The sequence below is a fragment of the Mastomys coucha genome, unplaced genomic scaffold, assembly GCF_008632895.1.
Source record: "Mastomys coucha isolate ucsf_1 unplaced genomic scaffold, UCSF_Mcou_1 pScaffold8, whole genome shotgun sequence".
Lineage (NCBI taxonomy): Eukaryota > Metazoa > Chordata > Mammalia > Rodentia > Muridae > Mastomys > Mastomys coucha.
This window is the reverse complement of record NW_022196914.1, coordinates 78,278,124-78,294,865: the sequence shown is the minus strand read 5'-3', so window position 1 is coordinate 78,294,865 and position 16,742 is coordinate 78,278,124. Positions and strand designations below refer to the sequence as shown.

Here is a 16,742-nt window from a genome sequence, read left to right as displayed (position 1 = left end):
ATCTCACTTGTTGTTATGACTTATTTTCTTTAAAAATAATTCTGATTGCATGATGTCTATCTCTCTCCACTGATGCTACTAACATCCTTTAGTCTGCTACCCAATGCACCCAGGGTTCTGATTAGACAAGCTCAAGATACAGCTCAGATGAATGAATGCATCTTTTCCACTGAGGGCTTCTATTAGATAGTTGTTCCCCTGTACATCAGCTTCTACAGTGTTAAAATGCCTTACAGTATCTTTATATATTATGATATATAAGGAACATTAAGTACATTATAGCAAAATGTTTGAAAGATATTTGTAGAGTATAATAAAAGAAGATTTTTATCATTTCTAAAGGACATTCATAAATCTATCCATAGAACAGGTCTAGTGTAAGAAGATGTCATGTGCATCAGAACACATAGAAACTGCAAAGTACTAAAGAAGGCTTATTGAAAATAAACCTCTATCACATTGTATATTTTGGCAATTGTAGAAACAAGCAACATACATATGGAAAATTTAAACATGGGACACTGAGACCTAGAGCAGAAATTATTATTGAGGAAAAGAACTATTATATTATATAAACATTACATATAAAAATAAAACATTTAAATTTTTTTCTCTCTGGTTCTAATTTTTACTTACTTCAGTGTGTACAACAACACAAAAGCACTCTTTTATTCAGGTGAGAACATAAAATATAATTCTTGTTCTCTCAGAAGCCTAATTTGAAGCAGTTCAAGTAACCACAGTAAATTAACCACATTCTACATAGTGTTATTTGTATATATGTTTATAAGGCTAACTATTTGGTACAGAATAGCCAATTGATGTGTTTATACAAACTGAGTGTTATATTTATGTATTTAGAATATATATATGTATATACATATATGTATACAAATTATGAAAAGGGGGTCATGAATTTGAAAGGGGCAAGTAGGATTATATGGGAGGATTGGAAGGGAACAAAAGTGAAGTGGGAACTATATAATTATACTCTCAATAAAATAAAATAAATAATTGAGAATAAAATGAGCACAAGGTTACCACACTCCCATTCTCCTATACAAGTGTCTTACTTAGATACTGAGATTCACTAATGATAATATTTGGAGTATAACTAATTTCACATACTAGAATATTAAATCCATTTCAAGAAATATAGTAGATAGTGTAACTTCATGAAAAATTTCGGGGTCAATTAAGAAACCACAGGGACTCATATTCATATCACCTTTGATGGTAAAGAGAAGAAGGAAATGTTTAACAATTATGAAAGAAACTAAGTAGAATGTTTTTTTTTTTTTATTGAAAGCAATGAATCTCAGTGGTATTACTATTTCTTAAAAAGAATTCTCTTCAACATATGGGTGTCAACCCTTATTTATGTAAGTACTGGGCTGACGTGATTTTTCTAAGTTCAAGAGTATCATACCTTCAAAGAAATGGTTGTGAAGAGCGATGCTATGGCAGTGCAGGCCAGCTCACTCGTGTTGCTCTGAAGAAGAGCTGTACTACCATTCAGATGTTAACACCTCCTTCTCAGTTTTAACAAAATGCCAGCATAGTTTAAAAGGATTAGAGGCAGTTCTACAAGCGGTTCCCACCTGCTTTTATCATTTCTCTGGCTATATAGTGTTGTTTCATTATGTACTTGAAGATTTACAATTAATGCTCTAGGTGCTTTATGAGGCAGGACGTTCCACCAGGCCGTGCAGCAGAACATACTGCATATCAACTCAGCAACGAAAATATTGTGTCAGCCCTGGGGACGGTCACATTGAAAATATGCCTTTTAACACCACAGGGAAGTGATCAATTTCAGAATTCTGGGAAGAAAGAAAACAAAAGATTCAAGAACTTATTTTCTAAAATGGTGTCTTTGACAAAGGGGGGTATATATGGTACACAATCCTGTAACCCCGGCTACTGTGGAGACTGAGACTAGATGAGCTCATAATCTCAGCAATTCCATGTCAGTCTTGGCAACTAAGTGAGATTTCATAATACATAAAATAAATATATAATTAAATATAAATAATAAAGGCCTTTATGAAGCAATTTACTTACATATATGTAAAACAAAATAATTCAATAGTTAAGGGTATTTTTTTGGTTTACTCAAGTGATAATATTTGAAAAAGAAAAATTAATTACTTTCCATAACAATTTATGTATTAGAGTTAAAGTGAACTTATCTAAATATCTACCTCTAAAACTGCCTCACATATGAACTTTGGTAGTCTCAGGTTCACAATGTTGATGTGTTCATATGTGGGGCTTTAAATGTCTTTTCTTGGCTACAGAGGGTATATAACATTCAGGTGATTAAAGTTTGGCATATTCTAGGAAAAGCCCTAGGGCTTTCAAATACAAGTAAAACTTATGTAAAGCTCAGGAGTAATTAAAGCAAGGGAGTGGTCAGACTGAATGTTGTGGCAAGGGCTATTTTCAAGAGGAGAACCTGATTGAAGGATCCTTAAGATTTTAAGAGGTGACCCAGCACTATTTTTTTAAAAACTTAAGCTCCTCTCGATGCTCATATTATCAAAAGTATTTGCACAGTCAATTACTTTATTTTATTCTATGTTTTTTTTATTTATTTTGGGATGATAATACAGCTATATCACTCCTCTCTTTCCTTTACTCTCTCCATACTATGCTCCCTTGCCCTATTTCAAATTCATGGCCATTTTTCATTAACTATTGTTATATGAATATATGTAAATACATATATATTTTTAAATATAGCCTTCTCGGTCTGTATAATGTTACCTGTGAGTATGTTTTGAGGGCTAATCATTTGATATTGGATAGAGAATTGGTATACTCTTCCTGGGGTAAACCAGCCCCTATCTAGTTACTTTCTTTCCTTTGTTAAATTATTTTATTTAATTACCATTCCAAATGCTTCCCTATCCCAGTTACCCCTTCCAGTGTCCCCTCCCAGGGTTCTTCCCACACCCCGTCTCCTTCACCTCTGAGAGGGTGCCATAGACCTGGGAAGAGAGAGGAACCAAGTACTCAAAGGAGATGACCTTAGCCAAAATGCACAACTGTGAGGAGATGGCGCCTGAAGCCCACCTCCAGTAATCAGACAGGGCCCCCAGTGGAGGCACAGAGACACCAACTCACCTTCAGACTTTTGACCTAGATTGTTCCTGTGCAGTTACTTTACTTTAAATAAAGAAAAATATAATTTGCTCTAGAACGTGAATTGAATGGGTTGCAACGGAGAGCTGCTTTGGGCTTCCGACCTTCTAGCTCAGTGCTATCACTAGCTCAGATAAATTAGGAAGTTTAAGCCAATTAAAATCAGCCTATAGAAAACTGTCAGTGTCAATGATTTAATACATGATTTTATATTATCTACTTCTAAATTGCAAGATTTATTTTACATTAATTACACTTTCAATTCAAAATAGTTTTGCTAGAAATTGTATAAAGTCTTTAAGATGTATAAAATTTAAACATTTTGTTCCTTGGGGTGCATTTAGTATTTTAATGCCTTGTTCTTGAAAATCTAAAACTCCATAAATTTTAATTTCATTACAACAAAATTGATCTACAGAGGGATATTTGTTGTGAATTTAAGACTAGTCTGAACTTATTGAGACCATGTCTCAATAAACACACACACACACACACACACACACACACGCACACACTTAGACACATGTAATTTCATGATGCTGATATGACATGATGTAATCCTGAAAATGTCTCTATTTTAAGATAACATGTATTTATACATATTTTTAATTTATCATTTTGTTTACATTTCAAATGTTATCCCTGTTCCTGGTCTCCCCTCCATGAACCCCCCACCCTACTCCCTCTTTCCTTTGGCTCTATGAGGGTGTTCCCCCACCCACTTACCCACTCCAGCCTCAACCCTCTAGTATGCCCTTTCTCTAGGGCATCAAACTTCCACAGAACCAAGTGCCTCCCCTCCCTCTGATGCCAAATAAGGAAGACTTTTGCTACATATGCATCTAGAGCCATGGAATGGTACATGTATAGTCTTTGGTTAGTGATTTAGACCCTGGGAACTCTGAGGGGTTCAGTTAGTTGAATTTGTTATTCTTCCTATAGAGTGGCAATCCCCTTCAGTTCCTTCACATATTATTTCAAACATGTAAATATATACATATATGTGTTTATAATATGTAAATAATATACTTACATTAACAACAAAAAAGAAAATAAGTAGCAACATTCAGACAAAATTAAATGAAAAGCCAATATTTTCTCTTAAACCAAGGGAAATATTATAAAAACAAACTTCATAATATGAAGTTCTAGTCTTGTATTCAATAAAATAAGCCCAAATTATACTTAATATAGTAATTTCAGTCAAATATCTTTAGATGGTCTCTCTCCTTTACTATAATGTCTGCTCTTCACAATTTAATTGGGATTGTTTTGTTATTTTTTTCTTAAAAATCAACCTCAAAAATAATTTTGACAGTTTACCTTTCATAATTTCATCAAAAATTATCCACTTGATCCAGTTGGTGATAGTGTAGTTTTATTCACACAAGATCAAATATTCTTGTTCCCCTTCTCCTCTAGTGGCAAAGACTTCTGTATGTCAAACACCTAACGTGATGGGCAGTTGTTTAGAAATAAGCTGTTTGAAATTGAATCTAAGCTGGCCTCACTCACACTTAGTGTATAAGCACTAAAGCATTGCTTTCAGAAATCCTCTGTGCCATGGAGAAAACCCTTACATTCCAGGAATGTAATCCAGGAAGGTACTCTGCATGCTTCCCAAAGAGTAACATAACCACCATGCCAGCCACAAAACTGTAATCACCATGCTACCAACTGAGCTACAACAGAAATAAAACAGGTACTTGAAAATTTATCTTGATGAGATTTGAAAATATCAAAACATTGTATTTCCTTAATTAAATAATTAATATTTAAATATATAGAGTTTAAATATTACTTTAAATCTTTCAGCTTCTTACAGTTTTTATAGAGGAATATTGGTTTGCTTGCTTGAACACAATTCAGTTCTTATAAGGAAGTTAGTTGAAGATATGAGAGAGAAAACTACATACCTTCTCTTGATACTGCCTCCTTGAAGAATCCAAAGACTGGATCAAAGCTGTGGCATGGCCAACAAACATTGCATAGCAAGTGGCCCCAACAATCATGCTCAGCATGGTAATCCAGAGGTCAGACATGCTGACAGGGGCTTGGGCGCCATAACCAATGCATAGCATGTGACTCATAGCTTTGAAGAGTGCGTAGGAATATTGTTTTCCCCACGAGTCATTCTGAAACATGAGAGAAGAGAAAAATAACTGAGACATTAGGATAATAAAAGGTAAAATAAGGAAAACATCTGCAAAAGCATTGGGAAATAACAAGTATGGAGAGTAACAATTAGTACAACTTCTAACTGAATGCTAACCAAATGCCCCAATGATGTTCAAATATTGTCTATTAAGATAAAACAGAAAGAACATTATATTTTGTTCATGTGTGCCTAGTCATCTTTATGTTTCCTGTTTTTGAAAATAAAATACAAGTTGGGAATACTGAACAAGTGTCATCACTGTAACACTATTAGTAAATATTGAGTCTCATTGAATGTTTTAAGAACATCATAATTCTCTAGTAAAGGTGTGTGAAAGCTGATAAATGCAGAAAGTGGGTCCAAGCAAAATGAATTACGCATAAGAATTTATTCCTCTATTGGATGTGGGGTTAGTGAAGATTTTTTTCCCGAGGTGTATGCTGCTAATTTGTCTTATTTACTATGTCCTTTGCCCTACAGAAGCTTTCCAGTGTCATGAGGTCCAATTTATCAATTCTTGATCTTAGAGTATGAGCCATTGGAGTTCTGTTTAGGAAATTTCCCCCTGTCCCAATGAGTTCAAGGCTCTTTCCCACTTTCCCTTCTTTTAGACTAAGTGTATCTGGTTGTATGTTGAGATCCTTGATCCACTTTGACTTGAGCTTTGTACAAGGTGACAAATATGGGTCTTTTTTCATTCTTCTACCTATAGACAGCCAGTTAGACCAGTACCATTTATTGAATATGTTTGTTTTCTGTGTTCCATTGTATATTTTTGGCATCTTTGTAAAAGATCAAGTGACTGTAAGTGTGTGGTTTTAATTCTGGGTCTCCAATTCTATCCCATTGATCAACATGTCTGTCTCTGTATCAATACCATGAAGTTTTTATCACTATGACTCTGTAGTAAAGCTTAAGGTCAGGAATGGTGATTCTTCCAGCTGTTCTTTTATTATTAATAATTGTTTTTGCTATTCTGGGTTTTTTACCTTTCCAGGTGAATTTTAGAATTGCTCTTTCCATGCCCTTGAAAAATTGTGTTGGGATTTTGATGGGATTGCATTGCTATCCCACAGACACAACTCTGACCCATAATTGTCTGAAAGAATTACAGGGATGGAAATCGAGAGGAGCCTGAGGAAAAGAAGGTCCAGAGACAGGCCCAAAGCAGGATCCAGCTCAAGGGGAGGTCCTTGACACTATTACTGAGGCTATGGAGCACTCAGAAAGGGACCTGCTTAGCATGACAGCACTCAACAAGACCCAACAAGCAGCTGAAAGAGTCAGATGCAGATATTTGCATCCAACCAATGGACAGAAGCAGCTGACCACTGTGGTTGAATTAGGGAAGGCTGAAAAAAGCTGAGAAGGGCGATCCTGTAGGAGGACCAGCAGTCTCAATTAATCTGGACCTCCAAGATCTCTCAGACACTGGACCACCAAGCAGGCAGCATACACCAGCTGATCAGAGGTCCCCAACACATATACAGAAGAGGACTGCCAAGTCTGTGTTCATTCAGAGATGACACAACTAACCCTCAAGAGACTGGAGGCCCCAGGGAGTTTAAAGGTCAGGTGGTGTAGGGAGTGGGGACATCCACGTGGAGACAGGAGGTTGGGGAGGAGGTATAGGATGTGGAACAGTCAGAGGGTAGACAGGGGGTGGTGATAAAATATGGAGTGTAAAAAAACTAATTAATTAATAAAAATGAATTTAGTCAATACAATATAGATCAGGTTTTATGAATGCAGTCTGGTATTTGTGCAGCCTTTAATATGTTGTTTGTTATAAATGAAAAGCAAGCTTTCTTGAGAAATATAGTCATATCTTATTTGAATTCTAAAAATCCTAAAAGCTGACTTATACTAATTACAATTTATAAACTTCTGATGTCATTTCAAAAGTTTAATCCAATCTCAATTTTACAGAATAGGTTTGCTCTTGAACAAAATTTTAAGAACCTTTTCAGTATGTTTTGTTGTTCTGAGACTGGGATCTTGGTATATAACATAGTGTTTAGGTTTACGAATATGTGCCACCATGCTCATCTTAAATTCAAATGCCTTTCTACATTTGAATACCTCCCTACATCAGGATTTATATTAATTATGGGACAGCTATAAAATTAAAATGGTGTATCATTAATTCAAACCTTAAAGACAAATGCTAAAGATAATAGAATATGCAAAAGTTTCTTTACATCATTTTATTGCTAATAAAATGAATTAATGTAATAGATGAGTAATTTAACACTTTCTAAACTCTAAAAATGATATTTGGTGTCACAGTGACATAAAATATGTTGAATAATTATAGTTAATCTTCATTGACTAATTTTTAGTGGTCTTCTGCAAATCATTTCTTAGGCTAGCACAATTTATACAATTTTAAACTCCCCTATCAAGTATAACATTTATAGTAATATCAAGTGCTCTCGACTAACGTAAGATCACAAATACTTTTCAATACATTTTTTTTTTTAATTTTCAAAATAAGACGTTTTGGTTTATACTACTGTTCCCTGGAGCTATTAAAAGTTTCATAGGTTGTGAGAACATTAGGATCGATTTTAATGCATCACTTTATGATGTAAAATTCAGAACATCTGTTCAGGATGATTCACATGGAATGATTTCTCTATTAAGATTTAACACCACAGACATCAGACTTGTGTTTGTCTGAGTTGGAATTTTCATTGTACTTTCATCTATGAGATAACTGGCTATAGTTGCACAGAAGCGCCAAGAAGCTGGGTGCCGAAGCATTCTTCATTTAGCTTCCTCTGTGCTGCTCTCTTCAAACCAAGTACTACAGACATAAACACATCACTGGAAAGGGACATAAACACTGTAGATTGACCTCATTTGTATCTGTTGAATTGCAGCAGTTCATTTGAGAACTTGCTCATTTTGTTCCATGGAATTTTATTACATAGGTAGGTTCATGTATTCATCAGAACAATCAAGACATTGAACAGTTCTACTGCAGGGATCATTTCTATTGCTTTTATAGTGAATTTAATGCTAATCTATGAGATGGCATTTTAATACTCCCTCTGGTATTTCCTGTAACTTCGCAAGGTTATTCAAGATGCCAAGGTAGTTATATAATTTTTTAAACAATTCTAAATGTCTGTTCACTCATCCTATAGATGTATAAACACTAGATGTGTATCCTATAGCACTGCCATAGAACATGAAAAATTTGGTATTTCTGCAGAATCTGTAGGGCTGGGACCCTGGAATTATGGGTAAGCAGGCTTCTTACATGAGTCCTGTTCTAAAGGCATCTTTAGCTTTTATGTGGCTGCTATCACCTTTGTTTATGCTGCAACATTTCCACTACTAACCCAGCCCCATTTATGGCTTGGCCATGTTGGAGACACTTAAGATGTTTCATTGTTTATTCATGCCAACAAGTATCCTGCTGCTTCACCAATTGACAAGTAGCTTCCCACGTGTACCATGTGTGTGTGTATGTGTGTGGCTGTGTGTGTACTGTTGCTGCTCTACAAGCTAATTTCATTATATATGTTTCCTATAGATTTCACTGAAACTATAAAAAAAATCTAACATGAAATTATTGAGAATGTTGAGATGGCAGCAGTATACAACATTAAAACATTTCAAGTCCTTTTGAGAGTGAGGTTTTAGGCAATTTCAAATTTCAATGATCAGAAAATTATTCTTGTACAAATAAACCATGAGTAAATGACTGTTAAAAAAAGCTACAAGAGGAGGGGATATGGGGTATGGAGTCTGCTGAGGGGAAACTGGGAAGGGGAATAACATTTGAAATGTATATAAATAAAATAATCAATAAAAATATATCATGTACAAATATATAGTATGCCATTTTCATTGATTTTTATCAAATTTATGATTTGGTTCTTTTTTTTAGTCAGATGTGATGAGATTTAAAAAAAAATCCACACTCAGGGTCATTGGAGCACAATATGCTTGCTGACAAAACAAGCAGCCACAATTAGCAGAATGAGGGTTTTTAATGATACTTGTTTCCCACTGATGAAGTGTAAAGACATACTGTGACATTACTTTGTTCAAGCCAGAGATTACAAATGTACAAGTGCACACATTTAATAGTTTAAAAACTTAGCTGATTAGAAAACGAGATACATTTACTTCTTAGGTTGTTCTGTTCTGCTAGTATAATGGGTCCACACAAAAATTTTACTTTGTACGTTATTTCAAGAATATGTCAAGGTTCTCAAATCGTTCATATTTCACCAACAAGAGACACTTAGGTATTCCAGGAACAAGAAGCACACATTCAAAAAAACAAGAGAGTATATTCTATGAACATCTTGAACATACCCAGTCTTTTAAAATAAAATATATTTATGAAATTCCAGTCATACCAACAAACCAAAAATCAGTTCATTATAAACCACACTATCAAAGAATTTTAGGTATATGGTTTTTTTCAAATAACAACTAAGACACATTTTTTTGTTTTATAAGGCCTTAAACCTTTTCTTATAATCACACACAACTTCAGTTATGAACCTTAAGTACTGTTATCTCCTGGGTATTAACCACTTCGTGTGCCTGAATCTGTCCACACACCAGGGCTGGAGTCATATCTTGGGACTCCTGTGACTGTGCTTTTTCAAATTGCATGATTCATTAAACTTTTGCTTTTGTAGTTGTTGAATGAGATTGAAAAGAATTAAATTTTGGAGATGACTATTTATTGTCATGCAGACTGCTACTTTTTTCACATAGAGAAGGTACATTGTTAAGGAACCTTGACATATTTAGATGGAAGAAGGATAATTAATTAAAGTGTCCAAGAAAATTCCTAGTTAAAAGGCACATTTTGTTTTGTTTTCTTTTTCTCCAGACAATTTTTTCTCTCTGTGCTCTTGATTATATTGCAACTTGCTGTGTAGACCAGGCTGGCCTATGGAGATTTTCCTGCCTTGGTCTCCTAAGTGTTGGAATTAAAGATATACACCAACAGGCAGGACCTAAAAGGGACTTTAATTCTATTTTTGTCATTTATTTCTTAGATTTCAAAATTCAAATTTTTTTTTGTAGCCCTGGCTATCTTGAAACTTGATGTGTAGACCTGGCTGGTCTCAAACTCACAGAGATCCATCTGTCTCTGTCTCTCGATTGCTAGGATTTTTTTTTAATTAGATATTTTCTTTATTTACATTCTCAATGTTATCCATTTTTCCAGTCCCCCCCCAACAATACCCCTATTCCATCTCCTCCCCCTCTGCTTCTATGAGGGTGTCCCTCCAACCCCCACCTGCCTGCTCGCCCTGCCATTCCCATCAAGCCTTCATGGGACCAAGGGCCTCTCCTCCCATCGATGTCCCACAAGGCTTCTTCTACATATGCATCTGGAACCATGAGTCTCTCTATGTGTACTCTTTGGTTGGTGATTTAGACCCTGGGAGCTCTGAGGGGTTCTGAGGGTTGATATTGTTGTTCTTCCTATGGGGTTGCAAACCCCTTCAGCTCCTTCAGTCCTTTCTCTAGCTCCTCCATTGGGGACCCTGTGTTCATTCCAATGGTTGGCTGTGAGCATCCACCTCTGTATTTGTCAGGCACTGGTAGAGTCTCTCAGGAGACAGCTATAACATGTTTCTGTCAGCAAGCACTTGTTGGCATCCACAATAATGTCTGGGTTTGGTTACTGTATATGGGATAGATCCTCAGGTGGGGCAGATGGTCAGATTTTAGGCCAAGAGCCACCACAGCTGTCTTAAGCCTTTTTCTTAGGGTAAAACATTAAGAGAGCAGCCAAACTTGCCTGTGTAAAGGTATCTTTGTACATTTATTTTCTCAGCAAATAACAACATATGTACATACACAAATGTACACATGGAAATATGTAAGATCAACTGTATATTCTATGAAGTTTCTTACTTTTAAGACACAGACAACTTTTCTACTCACTGTATTTTCTACCTATCTTCTTCTCTGTTTCTTCACTTATATTTCCCAGAAAATCAGTTATGGAGCTCTCTGTACATTTCCCATAGTCATGATTCATATAAACACTCTCTCTCTCTTTCTCTCTCTCTCTCTCTCTCTCTCTCTCTCACACACACACACACACACACACACACACACACACACACTCACATACACAAGCACATAGACACACATATACAAGAACAAGCACACAGGCATTTTTGCCAATTTTACCTGAGAATTTTATTGTAAAAATAATATAATTTAAGATTTTTTCTAATTTGAACATAAAATATTTTCTAGGCATTTTTCTGAAGATTTCCTAAATCTTTCTCAATTTGGTATCACATAAATTGCAAAGAAAAGACTATGAATGCTTATCATAGTGTGACCTTATGTATATTACATCCTAATTCATATTTAGCATCTTTAGCATATAATTTCAAAAAAAAAAACACAAAATTTTCAACACATCAGCTTTCAGAGAAACTGAATTCATTACTATAGAAGACTAAATATCCCTTTATTAAATACCTAAATTGTTGTTATAATGTATAAAAAGTACCAGTATAAATACAATCTCAGGAGAATCTGAGATATAATTCACTGAGAGTGATGAACTCACAAAGAACCTGGGGCATAATCACATGATGGAAGAAGTAAGAGCAGTGTAAGATCAGCGAGCCTAAGTCATTTTATCACTGTGTTCAACCTTTTCTCCAATCACTGAAGAAATGTGTTACTATATCATTATAGAGACAGAAGCCAGACAGGTGCATCTATGATCTGATAGGCTATTTTTTTTTCTGGAGACTGACAAGAGTGAAGCTTAGCACGTTGTCAATTCCTAAGAGTATTTGTTCATTTGAATATGTCATCATTTCACTTCATATGTACCTGTGACTATAATCAGGGCAGGAGATGTTTGGTCTTCTTCAGTTTCAGAGGCAGGGACACTGTAGCCATAACTTGACTTTGGTACTATCATTGTACAATGAGTAGTGGTTACAGTAGAGTTGCAAATGCCTTCAAATATAAATTTGATTTTTTATTTTATTAGTATATCTCTGAAATCATTAAATAGAGAAATTTCTGACAAATAAAAATGACTAATAACTCTACTAAAGATGTATATACCTTAGATGAAAATTTTATTTATAACTTTTTACCACCCATTCAAATGTGGTCAACTGGTTTGCAGTGTTCTTAGTCAGAGCATGTGTGAGTTAATTTTCAAGGAGACTGAGAAAGCAGCAACTAGTCATGTTGATTATAATATCAAAATGAACTTAACCAAAGGAATTAACCCTTCTATTATGATATTTGTGATGGAATAGGGCTTTATTTAGTGATAAAAAGAATACAATTCTGTCATGTAATATCAACTACCTAAAACTAGAGCTCAGTGTACTAAGTATATACAAGTATGTTGTCATGGTTTGAATATGCTTGGCCCAGGGCCTGGTACTGTTTGGAGGTTTGGCCCTGTTGGAGTGGGTGTGTCACTGTGGGTGTGGACTTTAAGACCCTCATCCTAGCTGCCAGGAAGTCAGTCTTCTACTAGCAGCCTTCAGATGGAGATGTAGAACCCTCAGCTCTGCCTGCACCATGCCTTCCTGGATGCTGCTAAGGTCCTGCCTTGATGATAATGGACTGAACCTCTGAACCTGTGTGCCAGTCCCAATTAGAATTGGCTTGGTCGTGGTGTTTGTTCACAGCACTTAAATCCTAACTATATATTAAGTGAAGTAAGCTGGTCTTTGATAAATAGTGTATGTTTTATCTCATTTGTGGAATCTGTGATAATATATATATATATATATATATATATATATATATATATATTCTATGCTGGGCAAAGGGATTGCTTAGTTGAATGACAAATGAGAGGAGAAAAGTAGGAAAGAGTTATGGTAAGGGGTGACGATGAAAACAAGTTAAATGCAATGAAACATATAAATCAAAATGTCAGGATGAAATAGCAAAATTCCTCATTTTATATTTCAATTTAAAATTTTATGAAATATATGAAATAAAATCAGAGCAAGCTTATCATTCAGTTAAAAAAAATCCAATCAACCAATCAAACAAACAAAAAAACAAAGTAAGTGGGGAAGCTTGCTTTTCACCTTGTTTCTTGGTCATTTAATCCTTTGAGTTCTTTGTGTAGCTTTTTGAGCTTCAATAATGATGATAAAATGCAAATTTTACAGAAACTAAATTTATAAATTAAAAATTAATGATGCTTAAAATCATGGATATTTTGTCATATTTACTTTAATGTGGTACATTATCCTAGGAAAAATTAAAACATAGCAAAGTGTGGTTTGTCTATTAGTTCAAATTTTTATACTAAGAAGTCCAGAACACTACTTATAAAATTGTTTCAAATTGAAAATTATTTTAAACATTTATAGTGTTTTTGCCATAAATATCTTTTCAGAAAATAAAAATAATTTTATGGCCTACTTTTTTCTACAAGTAGATTGAACACTTTTAACTTAATAGTATAATTGAATAAATTTATTTTATTTAATTATTTAATTATAAAGCAAAGTTGTTTTATAAGGATGACTCTTAAATTAATTTCTTTTAGGATGGTATTATTGAATGATATATATCTATTAATATGATATTTTCACATGTTTGTCATGAAAAATTCTAAAATAAAATAAACATGATGAAATTGTGGACAGAAACCCAGAAGATTTTGTGAATTTTGAGTTGGAGTGTCATATTCTTATTTGAGCTACTTGACCTTGGACATACTATTTAACTCAAACTGGTCTTTAACTCATCCTAATGATTCAACTTTCTGGGTACCAGAGTTGTAATAATGAGCTACCAATTCTAGGTGAGTAATCCTTCATCTAGGTTCAAATTTTTTCTCTAAATAAAGCTCATACCGGGTACACAAATGAAGCAGAATAGTTATGCATATAGGTCATTTCTCTGATAGCAATTTTCAATTATTATATTATAAAATGTATCAAATACATATTTTGGTAATACAAATATTTATGTTATTAGATAAAAACAAAGCATTAGGAAATATTTTTATATAACTCAAAGACTAGACAGTTTATGTAGTATCACATGTTATGAGAATAATTTGTATTTTTATGAGTATTAAGTGGGAAAAACTGTAAAAGTCTGACACATACAAAGAATGTATATTTAAGGGCAAATAATCACAAAGCTTTCTGTTCTCTAATTCATGTATTTCACAAACTAAAATGTTAAATTGATTAATGGTGTTTGAGTATTCGTATGATTGATTATAATCCACATGCGTATCTTAATACTTTCTACTACTATGTTCAATTCTGATCTTTTCACAAATACATATCATGAGAAATTATTAAAATCCCATTTCAGATGTGGGTATAGCTAAGACACAGAAAACAAATCATAGAGAAAACAAATTTGTAAAAGAAGATAAGCAATTAAAATTCAGTCCTTTATATTGAGGTGTATATAGCTTTTATTTTGTCACTATAAAAACATACTTTCGCCTGTTAATAATTCTGACCCTCCACCTCAGCAATGGTAGAAATTTCCCTTAACATTTCATATATCTTTGTGTATTGACAGAATGCCACAGCTTTCCTACTTTTCCATTTTGTATATGGATTTCCACAGGACTTATGCTTTTTCTACCAGAGCTAAGCACTGAGCCTGAAATGAAACAAAATATTGATCCAACAGATTTACTAACACATTTATAGAAAGTTGCAATTATAAAGGATATGGGAAAATACCTTGTGTATTCATTGAGAAAACTAAATTTTCTGTTATTATAGGATAACTATTAAAATGTGTCAACGTGTAAAATATATTCAGATGTTCTAACTTTATTTTACTCTACTATGTAGAAAGGATGCGTTTTGTTACTTGTCCCAAGTCTCATTCGGTTTGACTATCATTGTATGATACACAAAGAGATCCCAAAGAAACATATCTTTATGGTTTTGCAGTATTATTTCTACAATAATGATCAAAAGCACAAACAAGCATATCAATTTTGTTCTATATAAATCTCTTTTATAACAATATATTAGAACTTATGATTATCACAATAGCTAATGGAAGCTAGAACATTCTTCCTTATGTTCATCTTAGAAATAATGATATGATTCAGAGTCCCGTTAACTTACCCATGGCCTCACTGTAAGGACATCAGTCTCTCAGACCTACTGCCTATAGGCACAATATATTTGAGGCAGCACCTTAATTATTGTCTTGTGTTTGCTTCATATAAGAGTGTTTAAGAAGAAAAAGCATGTTCTTCAAAAATCATTATCATTTTGATAATTGTAGTCCAGGTTAAATTATTATTAATTTATACCCGGGCAAAGGAGTATGTCACATAAAGTTATCTTTACTACCCAGTGTTGCCATAATGTCATCAGTCCCTAGCACTAATTCATGATATCACCATTTAACAAAATTAAAATTGTGTAGGAAACAATTCTCTTTTGCAAAAATCATATCAATCTCAGGATTAAGTGATCATTCTAACACCTGTGTGATAATTATGTAAATTACCAACCACATATATTAGGAAGATCTAAATTCTGAAGGAATCACCTTAAATTGCATATATGTAGACAAAGCTTTCAGCAATAAGTAATTTTAAGTTGCTATATTGCTTATGCAATCCAAGAGATAAGCCTGGGGAATTCTCTGCTGTGTAAGGTAGCAAGAAAAGACAGAAAGGATTGAGCACTCAGCTATTTTTAGAAGCCTAACTCTCAACTTAAAGCTCTTACCCTGTGATGCTACTCTGTGTGTTCTGCATATTCTTAGCAGGTAATGCATCTGTTTCAGCATTCCTTTGGGATAATCTGTTTTGTTATTTAAATCCACATAAGCTTTATACAAATGTAAATTTTATGATTTACAGAATCCTTGATCAGATCCTATGAACAATTCCACAGAAAATTCAAACACCAAATAGAACTTGGAAGAGGCAAGAGGCAGAATATATTTTGTTAATTTAATAGAATGATACTATAGATCTCTCTCTGTGTCTGTGTCTCTATCTCTGTCTCTCTGTCTGTCTCTGTCTGCCTCTCTCTCTCTCTCTCTCTCTCTCTCTCTCTCTCTCTCTCTCTCTCTAGTGTGTGTGTGTTTATGTGTGTGTGTATGTGTGCGTGTGTGTGCCTATGAGAGAAAGAGGAGGTAGAAGGAGAAGGAAGGAGAGAGAGAGAAAAAGAGAGATTCCTTATAAGATATTTAAAAGTTCAATCTAGTCTTTCAGTTACACCCTTGCATACTCATGGAGACTCATCTGGAAGTGTGTAGGAAATAAGTACAGAAAGAAAAATACTTCAAATGTCCTGCTTTTGATTCTACAAGCATACCAAGCTGGGAAGAGGGTGGCTCATGCAGAATTCCTGTTGTCAATGAGCTCCTTTAGATTCTCAAAAATAAGGTTAAAAATACATGGGCAAATGTTCAATTTGACATATGGCATTAATAAACC

General features: G+C 34.2%; 1 protein-coding gene across 1 annotated transcript in view; it reads right to left on the bottom strand.

The window, feature by feature from the left end:
* The window catches only part of Hcn1 (hyperpolarization activated cyclic nucleotide gated potassium channel 1), a 386,612-nt gene that overhangs the window by 95,056 nt on the left and 274,814 nt on the right, over positions 1 to 16,742 (bottom strand). The window contains exon 4 of the mRNA XM_031360231.1: positions 5,064 to 5,282. Within this exon, the coding sequence (XP_031216091.1) occupies positions 5,064 to 5,282 (219 nt within the window). The remainder of the gene's footprint in view (positions 1 to 5,063; positions 5,283 to 16,742) is intronic.